We start from the raw sequence: 27,991 nt of genomic DNA, 5'->3' as shown, positions 1-27,991 counted from the left end.
CCAGGGTGGCGTGCCCACGTGGCTGGTGGGTGCTTGGCTTTTGGCAGGAAGCCTCAGCTGTTCTTCACAAGGGCTTTTCCACAGGGCTGCCTGAGTGTCCTCACACCATGCTGGCAGCTTCCCTCAAGTGATCAATCCAAAGGGAGCGAGGCAGAAGCTGCCTCTGTGACCTAGTCTTGGAAATCATGCGTTATCGCTTCTACTACCTTCTGGTCATTAAAAGTGAATCACTAAGCCCAGCCAGTATTCAAGGGGAGGGAAATTGGGTTTCATCTTTTGATGGCAGAGCTGTCAAAGAATCTGTGAACACATTTTAAAACCACCACAAACTGCAAGGTTAGTCCCTAATCCTTTAAGCCTCCATCCTGTGACATCCTCAGAGTGGCCTGCCTGATACCCTGAACAAAAGAACAGTCACCCCCTCCCATTCCACGGGCTTATTCTCTCCATAATTTATTACCATCCAATAAGTCATATTAGTACTTGCATATATGCTTATACCTGCTTCCTCATCTAGAATGTAAACTCCATTATCACAGAGGACATCTCCCCCTTATTTGCTGCAGCCCCACACTTAGAACTGGCCTGGAACACAAGTTAGGCCAGGTCAGGTCAAGCATGGGGAGAGGCAAGCCTTGCTGGGGGCTGGGCGGACCTGGCAAGTTCGGAGTCATTTGAGGAGAGTCAGGACAGCAATCCACATGAGTAGACTGGAGGCATGGGAACGGACCCCTCATAGTAGGAGAAGCAGGGCGGGAGGTGTAGGGAACCCGGGAGGTCTGGAAGCCCAGAGGTGGCAGTGAGGAGGGCTGGACAGCCCTGACAAGACTCTCCGTCCCTCCTGGGCTTGCAGCCTCTCTCAGCTCTGCTTCTAAAGATGCACTGATAAGCAGCTGACAGAGATGGATTTGTTTGGCTGCCCTTCCTTCAATATTGACTGGATTTGGCCTGCTCTCTGGGCAGCCCTAAGGAGCAGGGGGCTTATCAGCTGCATTCACCCTGAGTCATAAAACCAATCTGGGTTCACTACAGGTGCCTGGTGCAGGAGAAATACTAATGTCTTTGATCAGTGCTTGATCTGGACCCTGTGGGCAGGGTGAGGAGGGAGGGGAGTTTGCTGGATGGTGCCAAATCCACCTGTGCCTCTCCAACTCCTGATGACTCTTGGTTGGGGGCCAGGAGGTGTGAGTGACGGTGTTTTTAAAGACTGAGTACCTAGGCGACTTCCTTCCCCTTTCCGGGACTCAAAGAAGGAGGTGGGACTCAGGTAATATCCTAGAGTTGCCTGGGGCTCTTCTCAGAGGCAGAGGAGGGAACCTCAGGCCTTCACGGGGATTGCATCCCAACTAGGTGGCCTTCCACCTGCTAGGGACACCAGAGTGGAGGTTTGGTTCACAAGGAAGTAAAGGGAAATGGAACGGCCTTTCTGTTTGCTTTATGGTATCTCATTTTATTTTCATAACAACTCAACAATATAAGGACTAATGTTATTCCCTATCTTAATCAGTGAGGATGCAAGACAAAGAAACTGAGTCCTCTATCTACTAAACGGGGAACAGTGTTTGAATCCAGGGATATCCATTCCATACAGAGATAAGGCAGGGAAATGGGACAGAACAGACAAAGGGGAATTGGAACCAATCCTATCATGCTTTGGCCTCCACTTATGTTTTGAGCAAGGAAGTGAAACACTGGTTTCCAGACCCTTCCTGTGGTTCAGTCAGGGTAGGCCCAGCAATGCCGCAGTAACAAGTAAGCCCCTAAATTTCAGCGGCTTAACCCAACTAAGGTTTATTTCTAACATACAAAGTCTGATGCGGCTCAGGCATCTCTCCTCCACCAAGTAGCTTCACCTTTCAGGGTATGTGGCCTCCAACATCACTGCAATAGAGGGAGAGACAGCTGGGGAAGGTACACAGACCTTACTACCTCAAGCCAGAAGTGACACATGTCACGCCCACCCAGAGACCAGTGGCCAAGATAATCTTTCATTGTCCCAACCTAACTGCAAGGAAAGTTGGGAAATATCAGGAGGTGTGTGAATGTTTGATTAACGTTAAGAATCTGTCCTATTCTGGGGCACCTGGGTGACTCAGTCGGTTCAGCATCCAACTCTTGATTTGAGCTCAGGTCGTGATCTCAGGGTTGTGAGGTGGAGCCCTGAGTTATAAGATTCTCTTTCTCCCTCTCCTGCCCCTCCCCACCCCCACTCAGGTGCACACTCTCTCTCTCCCTTAAAAAAAAAAAAAAAGAATCTCTCATATCCTAACAGTTTCTGTCTCCTTATTTGTTCCCCTGTAGGACAGAACCCCAGAGCAGCCCTCTGGTTCCAGCTCAGGATGGACCCTCGGAGAAGCTGAACCAGCATCTGGCCACTGAGGCCTTGGGCACCAACAGCTGGGAGAGAGACAAGGCCTGCCGGGAGCTCAGTCCTGCCAGAGCACGAAGGTGAGACACTGCCCCCACCCTCTCTTTTGGTCCAGTGAGGAAGTTCAAGTTGAGGATGCAGAAATGAAGTTTGTCTTCCTGGCCACTCTACCCACGCACTTCTCTTTTGCAAGTTCCTCTTTCAGACCCTTAAATCCAATCAAAAGTTAGCAAATTTTTTTCTATAGAGTACAGACAGCTTTTAGGTGTGAGGGCCAGATGGTCTCTGCCACGCTACTCAATCCTGCCATTGTAGCACCAAAATAGCCACAGTCCATATGTGAACAAATGGGCATAGATGTGTTTCAATAAAGCTTTATTTATAAAAATAGGAGACAGGCTGGATTCGGCCCAGGGGCCACAATTTGTTTGCCCCTGTCTTAAATGATAGAGCTAGTTCCTGTCCATTTTTATGACTCTATAAGCCACTGATTTCCAAGTCATGACTTCAGCCTACATCTGTCTCCTGAGATTCGGATCTTTGCATTCATTCCTTAAATTCAGATATTCAACCAGGATTGCTCAACAGATATTCAGCCAGCCTTGCTTGAGCACCTGCTAGTGACAGGCACTGTGTTGGTATCTGAAGACACAACATTTTACTGAGGCTCAGAGAGATAACATGACTTGCCCAAAATATGGCAGCCAGTGAGTGGCAGAGTGAAGTTTTTTGAACTATGGTCTCTGATCTTAAATCCTAGATGAACACCTACCCATTTTACTTTGATGCTAGTGAAGAAACCAGTCTATCCCCTAACTTCTATTTTTAAATTTTGCACTGTGCACATATAAAGCCTAGTCTGTCTTTGGCCTCTGGAGAATCGATTTTGTTAACAACACCATCTTTATAATCTGGCTTCACCAGCTGGTTGAAAGCTTTGTTCCTACTCCTCAAACTAACTCACCACTCTCTCGCTGCCCTGGGCTTGCACCTACCCCCTCAGTGACAGGTGGGAAATGAATTTAGTGTCCTTGCCAGCAGTGTGCCCCAGATACAATCCCTGGCACTTCCTGTTGAATCAGAGAGTGTCAAAGCCATTCTACAGATGTGGAAACTGAGGGCAGTACATGGTAGGATCAAGATTAACCTGAGGACCCCTGATCTCCTCATGTCCTGGAGTTCTTGGTTTCCTAGGGCAGAGGTTCTAAACCCATTTGAGAATTACATGGAAGCTAGAAGTGCTGTCCCCAGGGAAAGTGTATATGCTCCAGGAATATGCCCCAAATTCCAGCTACCACTTGAGGAGTCCTAGACCTCTGAGGCCCAGGAACAGGGCTGTCTAGTTAAGAACCTGAATTCTGAAGAAGACCTACTCTCTGACATGATAAAAACACCATAGTGGTGATAATGTTAAAAAGTGATCATAAAAGTCACTTGGCATATAATCAGTGAATAAATGGTAGCTGTGTTACTATGCATAATTACAATACTAGAAAGGACATTTATGAGAGCTTGCTCTGTGCCAGACCCAGGGCACGTTGCATGAGTGAGGTCCTCATTTCTTGTGACTAAACTTAAGACACAGGCATCATGTTTTATTCCCATCTTCCAAACGATGAAAATGATACTCAGAAAGGTCACTGAGCTAGGAGGTAATGGAGCAGGAATGTAAATCCAGGTGTGGCAGCTTCTAGAACCAGCATTCTTTACTGTTGCATACTCTACTTTTGACCACCGTGTACTAAACCACTCTAGGTCATCACTGCATACTTAATGGCTGCCTATTTCCCTGCTGCTTGTGTAACTGCGGTCTATTTACTTAACCACTATCCCGGCCCCTCCAGCCCCACTGGGACAGCACACCTAGGCACACGGGTACAGGAGGAAGAAAAAGGCAGAGGAAATGCAGACCTACCTCAATAAAGGTGTTTGGGATCTATGTAAGGGGTTAATTTTCGCCTTCTCACAGACCTCAAATCTATCCAAATTCAAGGTCTTTCTCCATTTTATTCCATCACTCAACGTAGGAGTGTAAGACAGTGGTTCCCAAACCTGCTTCCCTGGGAACCCTAGCATTGCAGAAAGCAGTGAGAATAATTGTCTGAAAAAATGAGATCTCTATTTTATAAGACACAGTTTTAAGTGTTTTTTTTTTTCCTTAAGTATTTCTCCCTTAAATTTTTTTTTTTTCCTCTCAAATTCCTGGCAACAGTTACCCTGGGCAGTGTTTATATGAAACAAGAAAATTTAACAAGAGGCTAAATTATTTCATCCATTCATCCCTCATTTGGTCACCCAACAAGTATTTTAGTAGGCTCTTACTCTGTGTCGAGCACTTGTTGCCGGAAACATTTGGATGTGGTCTACCATATTTACATAAGCAGCCTGTTTGCTTCCTGGATGGGTTTGCTGTGCTTTATGCTTTATAACATGTGAGTGTATTCAAGTAGCTAGGTACTTAATCCCTGTGGTATTTTATCTTAACCTGCTTAAAGTGACTCCCTTAAAAATATTCTACATATAACTAGGTGATTTTCATTTATTGCAATGCAGAGGCCTTCCCGTGTAGTCTAATCACTTGGGGATTTTTTTCCACTAACCATAATGATCCAGATTCTTAGAATGGAGTTCAATATGACCACGTTGCACGATGGTCTTGAAAGAGCTGGGCGATTTCCAAAAGAATGTCCACATAACCAGGGTTGGGAAGGCAGTTGGTTGTGTGGAAAAGCCCTCAGGATGGGACTCACACAGGCCTTCACTCAAATCCTGGCTCAGATGCTTCCTAACTGTGCAGCTTTGGGCAAGCCAATTCAGGATTCTGCGCCTTATGTACTTCACCTGTAAAATGAGACCCTAAAAATCATACCACCCTCCAAGTGTTTTTGTGAGTATAAAGGTAAATCAAACATTTGGCATATAATAAGCGAATAAACAGTAGTGGTGTTATCACTAATAATGGCGATGGTATTCTTATTAATATTACATTTTCCCAGTCAAGTTCAACTGGGTGGGCATGTTTCAATTCCCAAGCAGTTTTTTATCCCGAACCCATCTCCTTTTGCCATGGGATAGTGTTTTAAAAATAAGCCCTGGAGCCTGCCCCAATTATAAAAGGAGATAAGTTGACTTCATTTAACTGCAGCCCGAGCATTTGAATTTAATTGAATGGGAAATAATTATTCCTGACGAGCAGAGGTTTTTGAGGTTCTATGAAGCGATATAAGATATGTATCTCATTACATTAAACCTCAGCAAATATACTTTAAATAATCAGCTCCTACTTAACATAACTTCCTCCTCCTGTTAAATTTCCAGCAGGAACTATGGACATGAAGTATTGGGAAAAGAGGGGGGCTGAACTGCCGATTAATTATTTAAAAAGTGATTTATTTACCAAGGTGAGCCATTTACAAATTCAATAAATCTATTAAGGAGCAGTTAACCTCTATAACTCTGTTTTAAATAATCAATTGGTGTTTGGGTAACGGGGGAGCGTCTGTCTCATTAGGTCGGTATTAACACCTTATTTGAGGCACTTAATCTGAAGTATGACCAAATCAGCCACAAGGTGGTAATTAGGTATTCGCCATGGGTCCTTCAGCCTCCAAGGAACTGGGTCCTTCTTCCTTGGCTGCAACAGCCCTGGTTGGGGGGCTTGGGGCATTCTGGGTCCTCTAATACCCAACTCCGTGCTCCCAACAGTGCCTCCCGAGACAAAGACTTGACGCCACCACCTTCCTCCAGGGGGAAGAAGAAAAAGAAGAAATCCACCCGGAAGAAGAGAAGGAGGTGAGCGTCCTAAAGGAGCATGGAAACTTGAAGATGGGAGAAAGGACAAAATAGGGGTCAAATGGGTTTCAGAGTCAAACAGTGACTCCCCCTGGGTTCAAATCCCCGCTCTGCCTCTTAAGTAGCTGTGTGACCTTAGGCAAGTACCTTCACCTCTCTGTGCCTGTGTCCACTGGTATAAAATAGTGATAGTACCTACCTCCTGGCGTTTTGTGAGGATCAGATGGAGAAAAATGGATGTAGAAGGAGCTGTCACAGTGTCTGGCACATAGTAAATGACCAGTGTAATCAGCATATTCAAGACCGTGAATATTGATTTTTTTTTTTGAGAACTTATTCTGTGTAGAGGGCTATGCTATAAGCATTGTGATCTCCATGATGTCTTTCACCTTTAACCACGATTTACCAAACATTGTTGTCCCCATTTCAGAGATGAGAAAAGAAAGGCACAGGGAGGGGGGAACAGAATTTACAGGGATCCCAGGCTTCTCAGTTGCTTCTGCTACTCCTGCCTAGCAGGTGAATGCCAACGATAACAAATGGACTTTATATTTTTTGCCGGCGACAGACTCTTGTGTACCCCATGGATTTTTTTCTAGGTACAATTCCTTTTAATTTTTTTAAATTTAAAAATATTTTCAGATTTTCTTCCAAGCTGCTACTCGCTAGCGACTAAAATCATGTCCAATGTTCCAGACCCAGAGGGGTAGGTTGAAAATCACACCGAACCTGGGAGGCTGTGTTTGAAGAAGCCTGCAGGGGGCAGCAGAGAGTAGTGTCTGGATGACTCGGGCCCCAACTCCAGGTTTTCCGGGTTCTTGCCACCTCCACAGCCTGGTTGGAAGAGGACAGGCCCAAAGAAGACCCAGAAGGGAATGTGAATGAAGACCCTATGTTGTCGGGTGAGGGGAGGAATTGGGGCAAGTGGCTTGAAGCTCCCGATTTTAGGGGTGGGCAGAACATTTGAAAGAAGGAAGTCAGCCTTCACTAATGTGCTTGGGGACAGGTGTTGTGGTTCCCTAAGAGTCAGGTTGTTCTTAACCCTGCATTTCCCCCTGTAGATTTGTTCTGTTTGACCTACAAGGTGTTCTTTTGTCTTTTTAATTCGTGGCCAGCATTCAAAAAACCAGGGCATTTCACACGAAGTTGTGTTTTTCTGGTGACCTTTGTTGAAAAGGCAGGTGTTCCAGAAGCCCAGGGCTGCATTCCCACACGAGACCTTCAGCTGATCTGAGAAGCAGATGCTGTCTGGTTCACCACGGTCCCTACTGCTCCCTATTGTCTCACACCCAGCCTGCTCTCTGAGAGGCCCCCGTTGGCATCCTCATCTGTGTCAACCTCAGTATTTTGTCACTGGGGAAATAAGAGACCCAGAGATGGGTGGTGATATGGCCCAAGGTGACTTCATGATTTGGGGGTACCGTCAAGATTGGCACTCGGGTCACTTGAACCTCAGTCTTGAGTCATAGTCGTAATCATGGTCCTGGGGTGGCTGCGTTTCTTGGGGAACCCCTGATAGCACCATGCTGACCACAGCCTGATGAGGTCTTCTCCAGGGGTTTGATCTTACCAGGGGGCCAGGGTAAGGCAGAAGAGAGGCCTAAAGTATCTGAGAGGAGGGGCATAGCTGGGGGGAGTGGGGGTGGGTGGAGAAGAGCAGACACAAAGTCTTTGGCCTGAGCAGGAGGGATGATAAAGGGATTGAGAGCAAGGCCCCTGGCATCAGTTTGAGTCCCGGCCCATCCACTTCCTAGCTGTGTGTCTTTGGGCAAGTCACTTTACCTCTCTGAACCCCCTTTCCTTGTCTGTAAAAGGAAGGTAACCATCGTGCCTGCCTAAGAAGCGTGTGGAAAGATGAAGTGAGATAATGCATATAAAACGCAGGGTGATGTTGAAAAAAAATGCAAATCTGATTATAGCAAATCAGTAAATGCAAATACTGATAATATCAGGATTGATATGATCCTTGTGTGTGAGATCCTGTGTGGGGGCTGGAGAAGGGTCTCTGAAGCCAACCCTGGTCCTTAAGGAACTCCCACTGAAGGTGTCTTCTCCCCCCACAGGTCCCCGTCATATAGTCCATCGCCTGTCAAGAAAAAGAAGAAGAAAGGCTCCAAAAAACATAAGCGACACAGGTATTGTCCTTCTGCCTCGGCAAACAGGTCTGCCCAGGTGGGCTGGGGGCTTGGGGTGAGAGTGGGGGGCGCAAAAAGTTCACTGGTGATAAGCTTATCATTTCACTTACGTAAGATACTCATCTGTGTGTTGGTATTTCCTTTTCCTTGTATAACTTGGACCTCTGGTTGCAAGGACCCAAGGCCCCCTAAAGCTAACTCTGGCCGGAAGGGGGTTTGTTTGATGATAAGGAGACAGGAATGTCTCAGGGACCAGCCAGGCCTCAGTGAGGATTTAGAACCAAGGAGTGGAGAGCTGGTAGCACCCAGGCAGGATACACAGTCCCTGTTCCACATGGGGAGACCCGGCTGTACCCTGTGCCCATCCCTCTGTGTGGCCGGCCCAGCCTCAAGAAGACACTGAAGCTCTCTGTCTTGTTTCTTCCTCATTCCAAATTCCCAAGGTCCAACTCTGTGGTTGGACCAACCTGTCCTCGAGGATGGGATCATGTAAAATGTGGCTTCTGGGATTGTCCACCCTTGGTGACAGTAGTTAAGGGGCCTTGTGAACTGGACACACATTCCAAAAGATGCCTCCTACACACACACACACACACACACACACACACACACACACACGGAAGAAAGGACTGAAGGATGTACACCAGAGGACTCAAATCTGTGGTCCATGGGCCAACTCAGCATTTTATAATTGGGAAATTGTGCAATGAAAAAAATCAGATTTTCCAGTTCCTCTGTAAAAATTAGCAGCTGTCTTCACTGGACTAATTTTCCCACAGGAAGCCATCAGCAAAGCTGAGGGGTTGCTGTGCATGTAGACAGAGTGTAGGTCTGAGCCCAAGCGTAGAGGGGCATGGGTCTGAGCCCACTGAGCCCCCCTCATTGAGGAAGCCCCTCTGGGCCCCTGGGGGCAGGGAGTGTGAAATTCCCCACCTAAGTTGTTTGCTGTGTTTGGCTATGGCTGACAGGGGAAGAGTGGTGTGTGCTCTCTCTTTGCTCAGCCCTATCTTCCAAACTCCCTACATCAGCAGTGGATTACTTCTGCCCTTAGACAGTCACAGTGGAACAAAAGGTAAGGGTTCATTTGGGTTTTTCCTCTGCTTCTCACCCCTGGTTCAAAGTTCCCCCAAAGTGGCTTTTTCCAAGCCAGGGCTGTGGCCACGTCTTGGCCCTTGTTGCCAGAATGGTCTCCACTCAGTTTGGTTTCACCAGCTGTGTCCACTGCCCCAGACATTTCGACCGATGCTGAGTCTGTGCTTAACACAAGATGTGGGCAAGCCGATGAGCAAAAGGTTGTTAATTTGGTGTTAGAAGCTTTTCCCAGTGGCCTGCCCCTGACTGGGACTGCCATCCTGTCACCTTCCTGTGCTGACCAATTGCTCCTAGTTTGGGGGACTTTTCCGTATCGGGATTGTGGAATTCAAGTGGCTTCTCCCTCAAGGGTTTCTGCTCATGAAAGAGAGACTGTGCCGGAAGGTTAGAAACAGGCTTTTTCTGCCAGCCACAGCCAGCCCAGGAGGTGGAGGTGGAGAGGGAAGGAGGCCCATCAATGGGAGATTAGGAGGAAGAGATACTGTTGCTGATCCTTTCCAAAGCACCTGTTGAGCACTACCCTCCTTCTGGCCCAGCTTCTCCAAGCTCTTGAGATGTTGGGTTAATGATAGTTGACTGTTTTGGAGATAGGAGCAGGGGTGGGGGATGCATACAGATTTTTCTTTTTTCCCCTCAATTAGCATGGCTTCAGGGCTAAAAAAAAAAAAATCACATTTTTCACATCTATTTATTGAATACCCAATATGTGTCACGAATGAGGAATCTGGGCCCCGGGAACAGAGCAGTGACCAAAATCCAGCCCTCGCCCTTGAGTTGCTCACATTCTAGTCGGGGAGATGGATAATGTTAATAGGCAGAGGTGGGTGCTATAAGGCTAAGCTCAGAGCTCACCCAAGCTTGTGGGAGCAGAAGGTTGGCACCCAACCAGCCTGAGGGGATCAGAAAAAGCTGCAAGGAGGGGATATCTGAATGGAACTCTGAAGAGTCCGCAGGAGTTACACACAAGCTGTGTGACCTTGGGCAACTTGAACTTCTCTGAGCTTCAGTGTCTATAAAATGGTTGTTAGTAGAACTTCGCAGGGTTTGGGTAAAGACTGAACGGGACTGTGTGTGAGAGACTTAGCACAAAGCCGGGCACGCAGTGAGAGTTCCACATATGGGAGCTGGGTTGTCCCTGACAACGAGGAGGGTGGTGAGGAAGAATCCACCACTAGGGAGAGAAAGGTGAAGGTGAGACGGGGTTTCGGGGAGGAGGCAAGAGGACTCCCCTAAATCCCCCACATCCACCCCCATCCGAGGCAGGCTCATGGACAATTTGGGGTGAGGATCGAAGCACTGGTCATTTAGACTGGAAATTCAAAATGCAAACTAATGTCTCCCGTATGGTCTTTGAAATCGGAGGGGGTCCCGACCGACCTCATGTAGCACGATCACACACGCACTGATGACATTTGTCCCAGGAAAGAAACCCTCAGCTCACCTATGTTTATTGTCTTCCTTCCCTCTCATCTTCCCCCCGTCCCTTTCCTCCTTCCTCCTCACTCCCTTCCCTCCCTCCCTCTCTCTCTTCTTTTTAATTCCTCTAATCAGGTCATTCTCCAAGAAGAGAAGGCACAGGTAAGAATCCTTTCACCTCTGGCTGCTTGCTTCTCTTTCCTGCTTTCCTAAGAAGGTTTTAGGCAGCTTCTGGGGTGTGCTCTTGGTCATGCCCCTTTCATCTTCCTGGGCCTCGGTTTCCTCCAAGATGAAGGCCTTGGGCTGGTTTCCCTGAGAGTTCCCAGGCAGCTTTTGACTTCAGTGAGGCCAGATGGCTGCTCCTCGACCAGCCCCCACTGCTGCCCCTCCCTGGAAAGTCTCACTACCCTGGTCAGAGTCCGTTCGTTTTGGCACTCGAAATCCTGGATCGGGGCATGTCAGGAAACCTCAGCACCCTGATCCCACCAAAGCCTCCCCAGATCCTAGCCAAGGGACCAAAGCCAAGTCCAACTGTACTGGGAACACTAAGTGAGCACAAATAGAGCTGTCGCCGACAGGGTCCTCGCTATAAATTGGATCCTGCACTGAGCCCCTGCTCTGTGTGTGTGCCTGTTGAATCTCCGCTGATCTCCCTCATAACCCGGTACAGTGGATATGTTTATTCTCCCATTTTACAGATGAAGAAACTGAGATTCAGGCAGGAGGTGTGACAGGCGTGTCCACAGACACGGTCAGGTGGCAAGCCCAGATCTGTCAGACAGGGGATCGGGACTCCCTACCGTGGTGTCTTAAGTAACAGCCAAATCTGGAGCAATTGTCAGAGTGCAGAGTCCTTCTGTTTATCCAGTTAACAGGTAGAGAGCGATTACCAGTGTCATCCATCCCCTCAGCCCAGCAGCCCGAGCAATGGCCCCACTTCACGGTCAAGAAAACCAGGTCTTCCAGAGGACAGGTAACTTGCCTCAGGTCATGCAGCGACTGAGCGGCAGAGCTGGGGCGCAAACCTGGATCTTTCAGTGAGGTCCTGGGCTCTTCCACAGCCCAGGCTGAGTCTCAAGCGTGGAGAGAAATCGCACAGCTAACACCGAGGTGCCATTTCAGTTGGATGAGTTGGATGAGTTTGGATGAGGTTTCCCCCTCTCCAGGACCGGGGCCCATTGTCCATTCTTGGTGACCCTCTGAAGCCAGTACTACCAAACAGCATTCACCCTCTGGGGCCTCTAGCTGATAATGCTGGGACCCCGACTCATCACTGTCCATTGGACCCATACCCCAGCCCTCTGACTTAAAAAACAAAAATGGTTAGTTAAATATCCATGAGCAGAACATTTCTGAATCTGCCAAGCTTCATGAAGCTTCAGAGTATCTCCCTGCATATACCATTCTTCTCTCTTACAAATTGATTGAACATCAGTCAACAGCATGGGCTCTGGGGATCCATGGTCTAGGGCCACATCCCAGCTCCCCTGTATGATCCTGGCCAAGTTTCTTAGCCTAGCTGAGGCTCAGTTTCCCCATCTGTAAAATAAGTACGCGTTAAACGTGCCTCTTCCCATAGGTTGCAGGGAGAATAAAATAAGATTGCTGACAAAAAGTATTTAGCAGAGTATTCCTTATAAGAAGTCCTCGAAAAATGACAGGTATCACCTTTATTTACCACTGTTCTTACTAAGCTGCCAAAGCTTGCCATGGCCCCTGACGCACCCCATTCTCAATCTGTTTGTGGGTCGCTGTCTGTAGGTGCACCTGCTGGGTGAAAAAGTCAGCGTGGTGACTGCCCTGGTCTTGGAAATGATTAGCATCTGTCCCCACACTGCCCGGATCTGGTGGTCACTGTGTGTTAAGCATTTTAACTACTTGTTTCTTTTTACCTGTAACTGGAATTTTTCATCTTTCAATTAATTGGCCATTTCTCCTTTAGCTCCTCCAGCCCAAAAAGCAGAAGGAGGGATGAGAAGAGGCACAAAAAACAGTAAGTAGAGACCACCTGGAAAATTCTCTCCAGTTTGGGGGAGTAGGGGAACCCGGCCTCGTAACTGCTGGAGTGTTGGAGTTGCCAAATAAACAGGGAGAGGGAGAAGGGGGTGCGTGAGAGGAACAGAGGCAGGAAGAGGCGGAGCCAAGATGCACGGTAGTTGTGGGTCTGGGTATGTGTGAGCGCACAAGGCCGTGTATACGACGTGTCTGTGCATGCATTTGTGTGAGCATGAAAGTGAGTGCCGTGCATCTGTGTGCCTGGCGGGCACCATGTATATATTTTTCTGAAGGATGTCTATGTGTAGCATACACCTTGTTTGTAGATCTCTGTACATTTTTCCATCCTGCAAACATTTGTGTGACCGTGGGTACGAATGTATGCCGGGGGGGTAGTGTGGGTGTGGTATGTACTTGTGTTCACACGAATGCATTCTCTAGGCTCCTGCTTGTGCGAGCATGAAGGTAGACAGTGTGCACGGAGGTGCTGATTCTCTGCACGCTGAGTGCGCCCTGCTTACTTACCTGTGTTACGCCTAGGGAGGGTTGGTGTGGGGTGGCTTTTCCCTGTGCACACAGGTGTGCCACGTGTGCGTGAGTGGTGATGGGGGCATGATCACGTGTGAGCACAGGCGTGAGCGTGCATGTGAGTCCGAGCCTTGGCTGATGGCAGTGAAGCTCCTACCCCTGGTCTCGGGGCCCCAGCTGGTTCATGGTTTACGGCTGGTAGGAGAAATTCAAATCAGCTAGCACTGTCTGCAGAGTTCAGTTCCCAGACAAATTAAAAGTAAATGTGGTTACAACCCACCTACTTTATACCCTACAAATGTTAGTGCATGTGTTTTCCAATCAACTAATATTTTATCTCCCACCAAGAAGCCTCTAAAGTGAGGATCAAAGGCAATAGGATGAAAGGCGGTTGGCTGTTGGGGAGGGAAAAGAGGAGGCAGGGATGCAGAGGGAGGGCACCCCGCTTTGGTGCCCGAAGGGTCACTTCATCCAAGGTCAGTGCAAAGGAGGACATTTGAGCCATCACCACAGGGGGCCTGGGGAATGCTTCAGAAGGAAGCAGTAGACTTTGAATTAGCTCAGGGAACAACTTCCCTATCATCAAGCTTGTTCAATTCGAGTCAAAAGACAATTATTGGTCATATGTATTGGGTGTGCATTCACGCTAAGCGCAGACAGGGTGCATATTCTCAGAGACCTCTGCATTACTTGTCCAGTGGGGCTGCAGTATAGACAGAGCCGGGGGAGAGACTCAGACTCTGAGAGCACCGGTGGAGGGGGCGTGGTGGGGGGGGGAAATCATCACGGAGGCAGGGACTGCCTGCTTGAGGGCAGCAACGTGGCCACCCTCCCTGGTGCCAAGAGCTGGATGAGTCCCAGAAATTGCTAGGTTATGCAAGCCAAAAGACAAGAGTCAGGAGAGGAAAGACCAAGAAAAACAAGGTGCCGCTAGGATAAAGGATGGTTCTTCTTGCCAAGTCCTATGATCAGGGCTGCTTCTAAACAAGTGATCACTGGAGAGATTTAGCCTCCTTGGATTTGACATCCCTTAATAAAGCCCTAATACATGGCAGGCCCTGGGCTGGGCCCGAGGACAGAGAGTAGCCAAATATTCTTCAAGGAGCTCACAGTTCCCAGCGGGACACAGGAGACACGGGACAGGTCACGGCACAGCGAGGACCACCGGGAGCCCAGGTGGTGTTGGAGAGAGGGCTTGGTGGTGAGCAGGGGTGTCCGACAGGAGGGAGTGTCTAGATTGAGGGTAAGGGTGGAGGTAACCGTGCTAGGCTGCAGGTTAGGCAAGTGGTTTAAACTCGGTGCCTCAGTTTCTTCATCTGGGAAATAAGAGAACCTACTTCATAGGCTGTTGAGAGGAAGAGATGGGTCCATTTAAGAAAAATACTTAGGCTATGGTGCCTGGCAGGCAGTATGTGTTAGATACGGGCTACCTGTCATCATCACCATCACAAGGGCATCATGAACTGGGACATAGATGAGCCAGAATACAAGCAGTTCAGACTTGCTTAAGTCCATCCAGCCAGGACAGGAGATGGCACACAAGGAAGCTAGAGAGCTTCGTGGGGGCTGACTCCTCCGGGGTGCTTGGGGTTCAAGATGAGAGTGCAGGATTTGTCATGAGGGCAACGGGAAGGTTCTAAGCAGGGAAGGAATATGGTCTGCTTATCACATTAACAAGAATCCCTGAGTCCTTTATTGGGATAACGAGACTGCCTCCCGACAGAGCCCTCTCTAACTCCCACTGGCTTCCTGCCTTGGCCCAAACCATTGACATTCCTTGTACATCCTCAGTGACCACTGCCTCTGCGGCTACTACTTCTAAGTCCTTATTATCATTTAGGGGGAAACTGAAGTAATCTGTAATAATACCATTATTAGTGGTAGGGGTAGTTGTTCATTGTGGTTAGAATTTTTGTTGCCAGCGACGTTTGTAACTCTGAAAGTAGGCTTTTGACTCCATGTGAAAAAGCTGGACTGAATTTTCCAGGTCTGAGGTTATAAATTGGCAGCCCAAAGGCCTCATTTACTCTACAAATGTGTTTTCTTTTCCCCTAAACAGTGTCTTTAAAAAAAAAAAAAAAGAGCTTCCATTTAAAATAGAAATATTTTATATGAAAAAAGTCTGCATTTCTACATTCATTTGAAGAGTTAGAAGATCCAACAGCATGCCAATATTCTGGAGGCACATCCACTTCTTTCTTGAGCTCTCGCCTGACTGATTCACACATTAGGGTAGCTGACTGAGATTGAGACTCCTGCTTTCGGGGGGGGAGAGGTGACTAGTGGAGGTGACACTCCTGTCCACGTGTGCTCGCCATCAGGGCTGCCCCGGCAGGGTGGGAGTCTGAGTCACCTGGGCCGCTCCTCCACAGGAACCCTTGCCGCTCAGTCGTGCTCTGTACGGCTGGTTGGAGCCCCTGAATGCCCAGGGGGAAGAGCTGGGGTGATGCGGGGTGGGGGGCAGGTAGGAGGAGATGCCTAACTCTCGAGGGACAGTGACTTGGATGCAAGAGGATGATGTGTGTCACAAGATCGAAATCTCTCTCTCCCTCTCTCCCTACCTCTTACCCTCCCCTCTCTCCCCCTCCCCATCACCCCCTCCAAGATCACGAAGCCGGCCCCGAAAATCTCACCGTCACCGTCATCACCATTATCCTTCCCGGTCCCAGAGCTCCGAGTCCCACTCCTCAAGCTGTGAGAGCAGGTAACCCCTTCTCCCCGGGGGAGTCGCCCTGGGGGGCAGCCCCTACCTGGCCGTGTCAGCACCGCCCTGTAGAGAAAAGGGGACCCCAGCCGCCTCCATGTCTAGTAACAACAGCAGTGGCACGTGCGCACACGTGTGCTTTCCAGGGCCCGCCCCCTCCGTCGCCACCATGTGGGTTGTGAGCCCTCTCCCTGCATCACCCACACAATCCCCTCTACTACCCTATGAAGTAGCTACTATTGCTCTCCCCCATTGTAAAGATGAGGACACTGAGGCACAGGGAGGTTAAGGACCTTGTTAGTTGTGTAGCTGCCAAGTGACAGAGGTAGGACTGAACTGGGGAGTCCGGCTCTGGACTTGGCCCTCTCCCTAAGGGTTGCTCTAAGCACAGAGAGGCTGAGCAACCTACGAAAGGCCACACAGCCCAAGTCCCAAGTTCTGAGGCCCTTCCAAGTCCGGTTTCTCCTAACTTGGACCTGCTCTGGGCCGACACATCGGCTGTGCAGGTTGGAGAAGGGGGAGGAGGGCTCTCTCGTGGACGAGACGAAGAATAAGAACGAAGAGTGGGCCTTTGTGGATGTTGATGTTTGAAACCGGCACTGTCCAGCAGACGCAGCAAGGCCAGCTTCCGGGCGTCCGAGGCTGCTTCATCCTTCCTCAAGTGCGTCCCACACACCTGGCTCTGTGTTCGTGGTGCCTGAGGAGATTTAAAAATGCCACTGTCCTGGTCCCGCTGCATCTCAGTTAAACCAGTGTCTGGAGGAAGAAGGAGGAGGAGAGGGGGCATATTTTTTGAAGTCTTACTTGGTGCTACAGTTTCAAATGCATTTTCCCTCTTGATCATCCCAAGAACACCATGAGGTAGACTGGGGCTGCACTTTGCAGTCACCTTGGAAGAATTTTAAAATACCGATTCCCGGATCCCACCCTTTAGGTGTTCTGATCTTGTTCGGATGAGGTAGGGCCGGGGCGGCGAGATTTTTAAATCTTCCCCCGTGATGCCAGTGTGGAGCCAAGCGTGAGAAGTATTTGAAGAAGAGGAAAACGTCCGTGACACGTGCTGCTATCACTCATAGGCCTCGGTGTTCCCAGTGGACACCAACAACTGTAAAGAGCGTAGGCATCAGGCAAGGTTGCTCTGTGACCCTGAGTGATCAAGACAAAAACAAAACCCCTCGGTAGTAAGGTCAGAGCCCCAATGACACAGGAACTTTGTCCAAAACACAAAAGTGACCCAGCATCTCTCTATCCTGGCTAACACGAGGGACTGCTATTTCCTGACCAGCTAGAGCTTCGGCCTTGGTCTAGGCCCCAAGATTTATGAAGATACGCAGTGAGAGCCTCACCTCCACTTAATGCTGGCATCCAATCCAGAACAAAGCCCCAGTTCCTTAAACGCTCCTTAAAGTCACCTGCCACCTGCCCATAATAGGCTCTTTCCAACACTCTCGTACAGAGACGTTCTCCGCTTCCTGTGGCGCGTGCTCTCCCTCGCTGCAAGGAGCCATAAACATGCTTTTTCAGCCACAGGCGTGCTCCTGCTGGCCTTTGTCTGGAGGGCATCGGCTCACTGAGCTTAGTTGCATGACTGATGTGGTACAGCCGAGAAAAGTGCATCGTGGTGAGCAGAGGCATCTGAGCAAGGTCGCAGCGACTGGCAGGGCTCGGACAGAGCCCTTGACCTCCAGCCCATGCTGAATCAGCTCTCAGCAGCTCAGCCCCACGGGCCCGGGGCCAGAGGATGGTGCAGAGAGCTTGCTGCCCTCTGTCCTGCCCTCTGCCTTGCCGCTTGGGGAGATGGCTCCCGCTGCAGAGCCCAGCCTCGGTCCCTTTCTATGTCCCCTCTTCTGGGGTGTTGCTGCTTGAGCTCCCCAGTGGCTGTTGGGCTGAGGGACACTCCAGGGGGCATCGAAGCAACCGGAGAGCCAGCCCTGGGGCCACACACCCAATAAAAATGATCTGGAGGCCCCAGAGCACAGAGGGACATTCCAGAGCATGACCAAGAGGCATCGGTCCCTCTTGGGGCAGAAAACCCTGCCCTGGTCCTGGTTCTGCCACTCGCAAGCTGTGTGACTTCCGGCGGGTCCCCAAATAGCTCTGAGCCTCAGTGTCCTCATCTGTAAAATGGGAACTACCTGCCTTGTTTGTGTTGTGTCTTCAGGTTGGAGAGAGGACTGAGAAGAGGGGATTGCAAATCAATAGGGTGTTACCTTTATTACTCCTGTGGCCCAGAGCTAATAGGCCAGCAGAGTCTAAAATCTACCCTTTCTAAAGAGTCAGAGATTCCTTCACTTTCCGCAGCAGACAGGGCAGCCCAGGGTCTGACAGGCTTACAGAAGGCCTCCTTGTTATTTTTGTCAGCTACTCTTTTTTCGAAAGTTTTGGGTGACAGTCACTGGGATGCGTCTATTTTACAGATGGTCAAGTCACATACTTGAAGACATACAGATAGGCGCCGTCATATTTATAGACAAACACAGATGGACACACCCAGACATACACACAGTCACGTACAAACATACCGACAGACAGTCCCGCACACCCAGGACATGAAAGCAAATCAGGCTGGGACATTTTCTGTCTTCCCAGCTGCCTTCCCGGCACCCCCCAAACAGAGTCAGGTACATTTGTCCAATGAACAAATGAGAGAAGGAATGAATGAACGAATGAGCAGGTCGGGGGCGGGTGGACGGAGAGATGGATGGAAGCACGTGTCGTTTCTATAAGCAGTACCAGACACATCCTACAGCCCTCCGATCCTGTGGGCCCTGCGGCCACCCCTCTGCCACACCCCCCTTCCGAAGACCCTCTCATCTCTCTCTCCCGCTCCCCCAGGCACCGCGGCAGGTCCCCCGAGGACGGGCGGAAGTCCCGCCGAAGGCACTCCCACCGCTGCTCCAGGACCCTCGGCAAGGCCAGCCCCGAGTCCCGCTCCAGCCACCCGCCCAGCCAGCCCCTCCGGATGCTCAGCCTCCTGTCGGCCAGGGGTGTAGTAAGTATTCCACACGGCCTCCTCGGCCAGTCTTGGCCGTGACCCTCGGGGCAAGGTGAAGGCGCAAGTTCAGGGCAGTGTATGGCACATTTTAACTCAGTTTTGGGCAAACACCCCACTGGCTTTCAGACCTCCTTATTGATTAACAAAGTGGTCATTCACCAACCTTTGGCAGCACTCGGTTGGGGGGAGGAAGCAAAGCTAAAGTACCCAGGCTTTCTATTGGGGGGAGCACTGAAAAATACACGCTGGTCTCCAGAGTGACATCTGCAGGAATGCATGTGTGAGACACCGTAGCAGGTTTCTTTGGGGAGGAAGGAAGAGAGGGGGGTCTTTGATGTAGCCCAGGCATTCCAGCTTTCCAGTGAAGTCTGCATCTTTGATGCCAGCTAGCCTGCAGCTTTGATTAGCGGCCGGGATTTGATTTCACCTATAGAAACACGGCCTTGAATGTATATGAGAATTTTCCTTCACGGAGCTCCTAGCGCTTGATCTGTGTCCTCTCGTGTGTCCACACAAGGTCTCAGGGCATCGAGGGCGTGACTGCTCTCCCTGGTCCCTTCCACAGATGGGACAGAAAAACCAAGGCTCAGAGAGGTTACGAATCTGATTTAGCAGCCCAGCATTGAATGGAATCACGTGACGCTCCCTCAGGTCCACAAGGAGGAGCTGGAATATGACTTCAGACAGTCTGATGCCAGGAAGTTTCCTGAGCAAGGGATTCAGGGTTGGAGCTGAACTCAAGTCCTAGCTTTGCTACTCCCTAGTTGTGTGGCTTTGGGCAAGTCACTTCCCTTCTTTGAAACTCAGTGTTCTCATTGGTAAACTTGCAATAATACCACTTTCATGTGGGATTGGTGGGGACATCCAATAAGATAAAGTACGCGAAGGCCTTTTGTTGATGCTAAAGGGACAGATACACAAGCGGGAGGAGATGCAACATGGACGTAGCCTACAACCACGGCTGGCCGCTGGAAGGGACCTATCTCCTCTAGCTATGGGTGAAGCTGTAAATTTCAGGCGAGATGAAAGTGTGGAGAAGCTCGGGGTGCTTGCAGGAAGGTCAAGGAAGGGAAGGCAATGATAAACACTAGTTGGGCCTGGTTGATGCAAGTTATCACCTGCAGTGCATTCTGGGAAACTCTTCTTTACCAATCAAGGCACCCTGTGCCAGCAAGGTCTCATTTTGCCCAAATCCTCTGCCTAGCATTCACAACGTTCCCAGGGCCCCCCTTTGTAGAGGTGTCTTTGGTTGCTGAGTATTTTGCAGATGGAAAATGCCCACCTGCATTCCCCCTCCGCTGATGTCCTATAAAAGGTCTTCCCAGCATGGCAAAGAGTCTGGAGGCCTGGGTGGGAGTCTTGGCTTGGCTGGACAATTCCTTCTACCCCTCCCGGCTTCAACTTCCTCACCTGGAAAATGGGCATGATGATCTCATTTGTCTCCCAGGAGAATTGTTGCGAAGTTAGAAATCAATTCAATATAAGAGCCGTAAGAGATAGAAGAAGCAAGTCAAAATCACCCAGTCTTTCTGGTCGTGGTATTTGTGGTAGCCCATTTGGTGGCCCCCACTGACCCTCACTAAAAAGAGCCATTGGGAGCAGCTGGCTTATTTGATCACCTGCCTGGGATGGTTCCCTCACAGGCTAGGTCTGTCAAGATGTTGCGAAAGGCTGGATGTTCCTAAAAAAAAAAAAAAAAAAAAAAAAAGTGGGGTCCTCCCACACCAGCTGGTGAGGAACCAGACTGGCTGTTGGTTCTTGAAGACTGAGTGTCTCCCATGGGCCCAACCCCTATCAGAAGAGCTGAGAGCTCACCCATACCTAGAAGGGACAGGCGTTAAGAGCTCACCCAGCTCAGTGCCCTGATTCCAAGAAGAGAGACTAAGAACCTGAGACTCAGAGAAGAGAAATGACTTCCATGGGCTGTGTCAAGTTGGAGTCTTTCAAAACACAGGGCTATGATGATGCCGTCAAATCCTAGCTCTGAGATACGGAGAGTTACTTAAACCTTTCTGAATCCTTGTTTCCTCATCTGTTAAAAAAAAATGCAGAGAATAAGGCTCTTCTTCAAAAACCCTGCTGTGTGGACAAAAGCAAAGTAACATTGTAAACGGTTGACCCCGGTGCTTGGCACAGGGGAAGAACTCAGCAAATATTCGTGGGTGTTACGACTACAGCATCCTGGGTGCTCCCTCTACACTTACCAACCTTGGGACCTTGAGCAAGTTCCATAAACTTTCTGTGCCTCAGTTTTCTGTAAATCTGCAAAACAATGAGACCTGCCTCCTAGGAGGTATGGTATGGAGATTCAGGGACTTGATGTAAGTAAAGGTTTTATTTTTTTTAATATTTTTATTTATTTATTTGACAGAGAGAGAGAGCGATAGTGAGAGCAGGAACACAAGCAGGGGGAGTGGGGGAGGGAGCAGCAGGCTTCCCGCGGAGCAGGGAGCCCGATGCGGGGCTCGATCGCAGGACCCTGGGACCATGACCTGAGCGGAAGGCAGACGCTTAAGGACTGAGCCGCCCAGGCGCCCCTAAGTAAAGGTTTTAGATTGCAACAGGCAAGTGGGGTAATGCTACTTCGTGCTCGCTGCTAATAATAGTAGTGGCAGCAGTGAGAGTAACCATGGATATAGCAATGGGGTAGCGACGATATTTAGCAGCACTGGTGATAGTAGGAGTAGTCGTGGTAATAACAGTACCGCTCCAGGTCCAGGCTAGCCCGTGCATGACCTGGGACCAGAGCCAGCCCCCCTCCCCTGCTTCCTCTGCTCTCAGCTTCCTCTGTCCTAAATAGCAGCTGCAGCCCTAATGGCCCACCCCACCCCATTCCTGGTTGCCTGACTCCTGGGGGCATCCGATACCCCCAAGTCTAGCTCTCTGAGTGCCCTCCACGCTAGACCCTTTCTCCTCTTCTCTCCTGCAAAAGGCAGAGAGGGACAAAGGTGCCAGGTTGGACCCCAGGTTTTCTGAGAGTCCTGGCCCAGGATTTTCCTGAGCTCCCTCTTAAAGAGAACAGCAGAGTCACTGCACCTGAAGAATCCATCCAATCACTCATTCAAATCTACCAATTATCTCCCAAAACATCTATCAAGGGTCAGCTCCGCCATGGTTCTCGGGATTCGGTGAATATAGAACAGTCTGTGCCTTCTTGAGAGGGAGACAGACAAGGTAAAAACTGTAAAAGACAAGACACAACAATTAATGCAGAGATGCTGAGATGGGGTGGGAGGTGGCAGGCAGGGAAGGGATGCTAGGGTTAGCATTAGGTTGGGGCAGAGAAGGCAACAACTGAGAAACTAGTGGTGAGCAAGAATCAGCCAAAGGAAGCGGGAAACAAAGACTGGAGTCGGGGATGGAAGCAGAATTCCAGGGCAAGAGTTGGGGTTCTGGGCATAAGCAGGAGCCTGAGTGTGGAGGGTCTTCTATGCCCTGGCTCCCGCCACACTCCACTGCAGGTATTTCCAACGCACGGCTCTTTAAAAAAATCAAGGATAGGCACATTACATCAGGGGGCATATCTGCATATATGAATATGCAAATTCAGGGTTGTGTCTTATTGAAATCCTAGTTGGTGAGCTAAAGATAACCTGAAGCCCTCTTGCTCAGTCAGAGCCCAAATCCAAATGGAGGGTCCCAAGGAGATGATTTAGGGACCCTTCACAGCCTCATTCATGTTCTTTATCTCCATTCAACCATCTTTGTTCAAGGCATCAGGGAGACAGAGTTGAATAAAACACTCTTCCTGAACTCCAGGGCTCAGTCTGGTAGTCAACAGAAGACTGCACTACAGTGAGATAAGTGTTGTAATTAGGGCTGAGATTGAGTCAGTGAGCACCAGTTCCTCCTCGGTTGTCGAATATTCAAAAACTTGCACACTAGTTGGTTAATAGACCCTGTCACCACCCTATCCCCCCGAGTCACCAAAGCCACCCCCTCCCTCCCCTGGTACCTCGCGACCTCCTCACAGTTCAGCAACTAGAGTGATACCTGACAGCCGTCAGCACCAAGGCCAGCTACCTTCAGATGAGGCAATGTCCACACCCCACCAGTTGCTAAATATCCAGACCGTCAGCCCTGGTGGTGATGGAAGTCAGTACAATGTCGAGTAAGACCGCAGAGAAGGGACAAGACAGTGCTGTCTTGGCGCCTGAGAGGGCTTTACAAATAAGGGAACATTTGAGCTGGGCTTTAAAGGATGGGTTCCCCAAATTGAGATGACTGATGAATAAAGGGAGGGGGAGATACCTCTATGTACCAGGCACTTTTGTTAGAACAAAAGTAAAGCAGCATTAGAAACTATCCCATACTCTACCCAGTTGTTGCTGTTATTGCCATTTGATCCACAAAGCAGTTCTTCGAGATAGATGCAATTATTATCACCATTTTTCAGACAGGAAAACAGGCTCACAGAGCTGAAGTGACTTCGGTAGGTGGCCCAGTTGGGAGGAAGGGGAGCTGGTATGAATTGTGGCTTGTGTCTCAGAAGCTGACTCTGATAGCCAGAGTACCGACTGGATGACAGAGGGGTTGGTGGCACCAAGGTTTGGCCAAGCCTTTTCCCTGTTGGCATGGGGCTCTCTGTCAAGTCTGCTCTCCCTGGAGAGGGAATCTGGGAGAGGGCTCATCACAACGGAAGCTAGACCAAGGAGAAGCACAGGCTCCTTTTCTCCTCCTTCTGCCTCCAGCTTGGGCCAATAGTTGCCATGTATTCTTTACCAACAAAAACCTGCAGATGCCATGACAAGAAGAGGAAGAAGGAGGAGGAGGAGAAGGGCAGGAAGTAGAAGAGAAAGAAGAGGAAGGAGAAACAGAAGAGGAAGAAGGAGAGGAACAAGAACAAGAAGGAGAGCAGAAAGAACCTGGGGTCCATAAAAGAGGGCCTCATGAAATCTGTCAACAGGAGGAGGCAGTAGAGTGCAGTGATGAAGTCATGGGCTTTGGGGCAGATCTATAGACTCTGGGGTTCTTGATCTTGTCTCCCTGGGCAACTCCGGGTGACCCTGGGTAGCAACAACAACCAGTGCCAACTGAGCACCTACTATGTGCCAGGTGCTAGACTAAATTCTTTACATGTACCACCTCATCTATTTCTTATAATAGCCCTTCAAGGGAGTTTCCACTAATATGCCCATTTAAGTGGGCGCCTAGAAAATGGCAGCCATGTTCTGTGGCCTAGAACAATTCAGTGAAGAGCAGCTAAATGAAATGGAGAGGTTAGGATCCAAGCCCAGAAATTCTGCCCCCAGAGTCCAGGTGCTTAATGACATGACTTCCCTTGTGTCATTTCACTTCCCTGGGCCTCAGTGTCCTCATCTATACTTGGGGCTAATATGATTATTAGAGCTGCGTGGAGAGCTTTTAGCTCAACCTACTTCATAGGTTGTGAGGATGGAGTGAGTTGGGGTATCTGTCCATTTGAGAAATATGTATTCAGCACCTACTGTGTGCCAGGCACTGTTCCAGGCACTGGAGGAACAGCAGTGAACAAGACAGACAAGGATCCTACCCTCATGCCGTTTCAGTTCTGTGCGAGAAACTTAGCCCAATGCTTGGGACATAACTAACACTCAATATGCAATCGTTGCTAGCATTATTATTTGTCATCTCAGTGGTTGTATTAAGCTTGCTCCTAATAAACCCAGATGTGATGTTTTTGAAGTACCTCTGGGTTCAAAAAGCTTAATCATATCCACAATCTCAGGTGAATTTCAGAACAAGCCTAGGAGAAAGGCAGGATGGAGGTATGCATCCCATTTTGTGGACAGGGAAAAGGAGGCTAAGGGGAAAGCATATGGTGGCCCTGGCCTTCAGACCCCTGACCCAGGCTCTCACACATTCTGCAAAAGCCTTCAAGCTCTCGCTCAGCCAAGAGACTCAAACGTGCCACACCGTTCACTGCAGTTTCGAGAGGAGAGGGACCAGAATGCAGAGGAAAGGCAGTATGAGACGGGGACTTTGCGGGACCTGTTGTGGTTGTTGGGTTTTTTTTAAATGGAAAGTGGGCATAGCATTGTCAACTTTTACTTCTACCACGTCCATTCAGAATAAAAGAAAACCACAATTTTCTATCACAAAGTGACATCTTACCACCAGAAAAGGTAGTACCTACATGGCCTCCGAAGAAAGGATGAGCCCTTAAATCAAATGCATTTAGCTAGATGAAAAACTCATTACATTGAACTTAACTTTTCTCCATTTCAATTTGGGCTGGTACAGAATTTGTCTGACTGGATCCCTATCGAGATTTTTGAGAACCGGTGGGCTGGGGGCCCTCAAAGCTACCATTTCCCCTCAGCTTCCTGCCCAGGGTGGGGAGGTGCAGAGACAGAGGTGGCCAGGCCATGTCCTGTGGCCCAAGGTCAATGGCAGTGCACTGCTCCGTGGGATCGCCCTAGCCCTGAAGGACTCTGTTACCTTCTTGCTGTCCCCACATCCTGCCTCCTCTCACGCAGACTCCCAAAGGTCAACGAACCCATTCTTTTTCTGTCTCCCTAATTAGTGTACAAAGGAAGATGAACAACAGCAAGGAAAATGAACTTAATGTCTTTGTGGAACAAAAGGATTTTTTTTTTCTTTAAGGAATAACCAGAACCGTTGAGCTAAAAGCTCTCCACGCAGCTCTATATTCACATGAGAATTCCCAGTCCCCCATATGGCAGGGAGGGGAAAAAAAATTTACAGCCATTTCTCTCCATGGGGCCATTTGAAGCTCAGTAAATGGACTTGTTCAGTTTAATTGGAATTCTCTTCTTGATTGTATTTTTGTAACCTATTAGGCCGTGCTGCCTCTTGATCTCAGAATTCAGCTGAAATTAAATTTTGAAGTGTAAGTGAGAGGTTGCCTTTTTTCCCCGTTCTTGATTAAATAATGATCTGAAACAAAAACAATAAATAACAGTGCAGGCCTCCCTGGAGGGCTGAGAGAGACTCCCAGTGAAATGCCAGGAGCTGGAGTTTGTGGTGGGGGGATTTAATTACTTATTAGAAAAACCCAAGTGTTAATATGGAGTATATTAAGGAACAAGGAGATGAGTCAAGCTTATGATTTCAAGAGAGAAAAAAAAAGAATCAGAACTTCACATTGGAGGGGGCCAAGGGAGTAAAGGGGAAACACTTGTTTGCTTTCTTCCAATGGCCATTAGTTTGTGAAATACAGTATGTCCTTAGAGGGGGGAAAAAAGTCTGAGATTGGCCATCCTGATCCAGAAGGGAAGAGCTTGTCATAGCTCCAGGGTCTGGATATGGCTTAATGGCTCTGGTCTCCTGCTTCCTTCCACTGGCAAAAGCCCAAGAGGGATGAAAAGGATCAAGCTGGGGAAGATGGAGCAATCGATTTTCATAGTTTTGGAAGGGAAAGATGGAGCATACAGGAAGCACTGTGTTTGTGGTGACTTTGGAGTGGTCAGGGTGGCAGCAGACACTTAGAGGGTTACAGACTCAGATGTCTTAGGGGCCAGGCAGTTAACAGATAAAAGCAACTGAGATCTCGTGGGGCTGGGCACCAGAAAAGCCTAAAATGGGCAGCTGCAATTCTCTCGAGCTGATTATTAGCAAGCAAGGATGTGGACCCAGCATTGTCAGATCTTATTCTTCAGCACAAACTAGAAATAGAGCTGTTATGTGAAACTGCCCCGTTCTACAATGTTGGTAGTTAGTTCAGAGTTACTGTCAAGCAGGCTGTGTATTCAAGTACATATATACTAAGTGGGCTAAAGAAAACGTAGCTGAAACAAAACATAACTTGGCCTGTCAGTTTTCTAATGGTGATGTGGGGGTTGAAGCAGATGCTGTTCATTTATATCCCTCCACCCTCTCCGCTTCAGGGCACATGGCCAACCTCCAGCTTCCGGAAGATGCTCTCTGGCCGCCATAGACTGCTTTGCTTGGCCGTGTGGCAGTATGGACGCCCTAGAGAATTGACACCCACTGGGTGCAGCCTTCAACCTATGAGTGATGGGGCATGGGTGTATAAATACCCCAGCTCCCTCCTCGGTTGGGTCAGTTCCTCACTGGCTCCCAGAGTGTCCTCCAGCTGCCCTCCATGGTAGCTGGTTTGATAACCCATCTTTCATTGGTGCTTCTTCTCCCTCATCTCATTTTCCCACTCCCCTATAGAAGTTCCTTGTCCTCTCAAATCAACTACTAGCATTCAAATTCCTGTCTTGATTTTAGGGATAATCCATATTAAGACAGATGTTTTGTTTTGGTTTGGTTTTCACTTGGTAATTAAACAGAGCTTACAGGGGCTGAGTTTTGAGGCCAAGCCCCACAGGTAGGCAGGCCTTTGTGAAGATAGGCAAAGAAGAACAAGGCCGATATGGAGGAAGGGACCAGAGTAGACCACAGAAGAGTTTCCTGGTATGAGGGTTCCAGGTCTTAAACAGGGGCCCCACGTACCATGAGGGCATTGTTACTGGACAACGGTGGGTCTAGAATGACTCCTCCTAGCAAGTGTCTTGAGCAGTGTTTTGCAGCCTAGCTGGGAGGACAAGGGCAAAGGTCAGTTAATGCTTAGAAGAGAAATTCTCAACAGATGAAGAACTCTTCAAAGATGAATTTTGAGAGGGCTGTTATGTAAATGAGGAGCAAGTAGGAGCCATGTTGTCATGTCAACGAGTAGACAACTATTGGCATCTTATGTGAGTGAGTACTTGTCTAGGAAGGAGCAGAGACAAGAACACAGAGGCCTCTGTTGTGGGCCTATCATGAAGGTCTCCTTTGCATTATCGTGGCTGTCAGCGCCCCCTCCCCCCCCCCCCCGCAAACACACACACACACACATTCTGTCTTTGGCTCCCCTCGATATCTTTCCTCCTCTTTGCGTAGAGTGAATAAAGAGCTCTGGAGAAGGGGGAGTCTGAAACAAAGAGGCCATTAAACTATCCAGATTTGTCTGGCCAGAGGGAGCATCTTTCTATAATCTGAACAAAGTACAGGCTAACAGCCCTGTTGTGTGCAAA

At 49.1% G+C, this 27,991-nt stretch overlaps 1 protein-coding gene across 1 annotated transcript in view; it reads left to right on the top strand.

The window, feature by feature from the left end:
* SRRM4 (serine/arginine repetitive matrix 4) overlaps positions 1 to 27,991 on the top strand; it is a 148,774-nt gene that overhangs the window by 106,048 nt on the left and 14,735 nt on the right. The window contains exons 2-8 of the mRNA XM_028116420.2: positions 2,302 to 2,448; positions 6,074 to 6,160; positions 8,224 to 8,295; positions 10,939 to 10,965; positions 12,746 to 12,796; positions 15,932 to 16,030; positions 18,866 to 19,022. Of these exons, the coding sequence (XP_027972221.2) occupies positions 2,302 to 2,448; positions 6,074 to 6,160; positions 8,224 to 8,295; positions 10,939 to 10,965; positions 12,746 to 12,796; positions 15,932 to 16,030; positions 18,866 to 19,022 (640 nt within the window). The remainder of the gene's footprint in view (positions 1 to 2,301; positions 2,449 to 6,073; positions 6,161 to 8,223; positions 8,296 to 10,938; positions 10,966 to 12,745; positions 12,797 to 15,931; positions 16,031 to 18,865; positions 19,023 to 27,991) is intronic.

The sequence above is a fragment of the Eumetopias jubatus genome, unplaced genomic scaffold (genome assembly GCF_037043125.1).
Source record: "Eumetopias jubatus isolate StellerSeaLion01/CBP00866 unplaced genomic scaffold, mEumJub1_p1.0 scaffold_16, whole genome shotgun sequence".
NCBI classification, from domain to species: Eukaryota; Metazoa; Chordata; class Mammalia; order Carnivora; family Otariidae; genus Eumetopias; species Eumetopias jubatus.
Note: the sequence above shows the minus strand (reverse complement) of the source record. Positions and strands in the feature narration are given on the sequence as shown.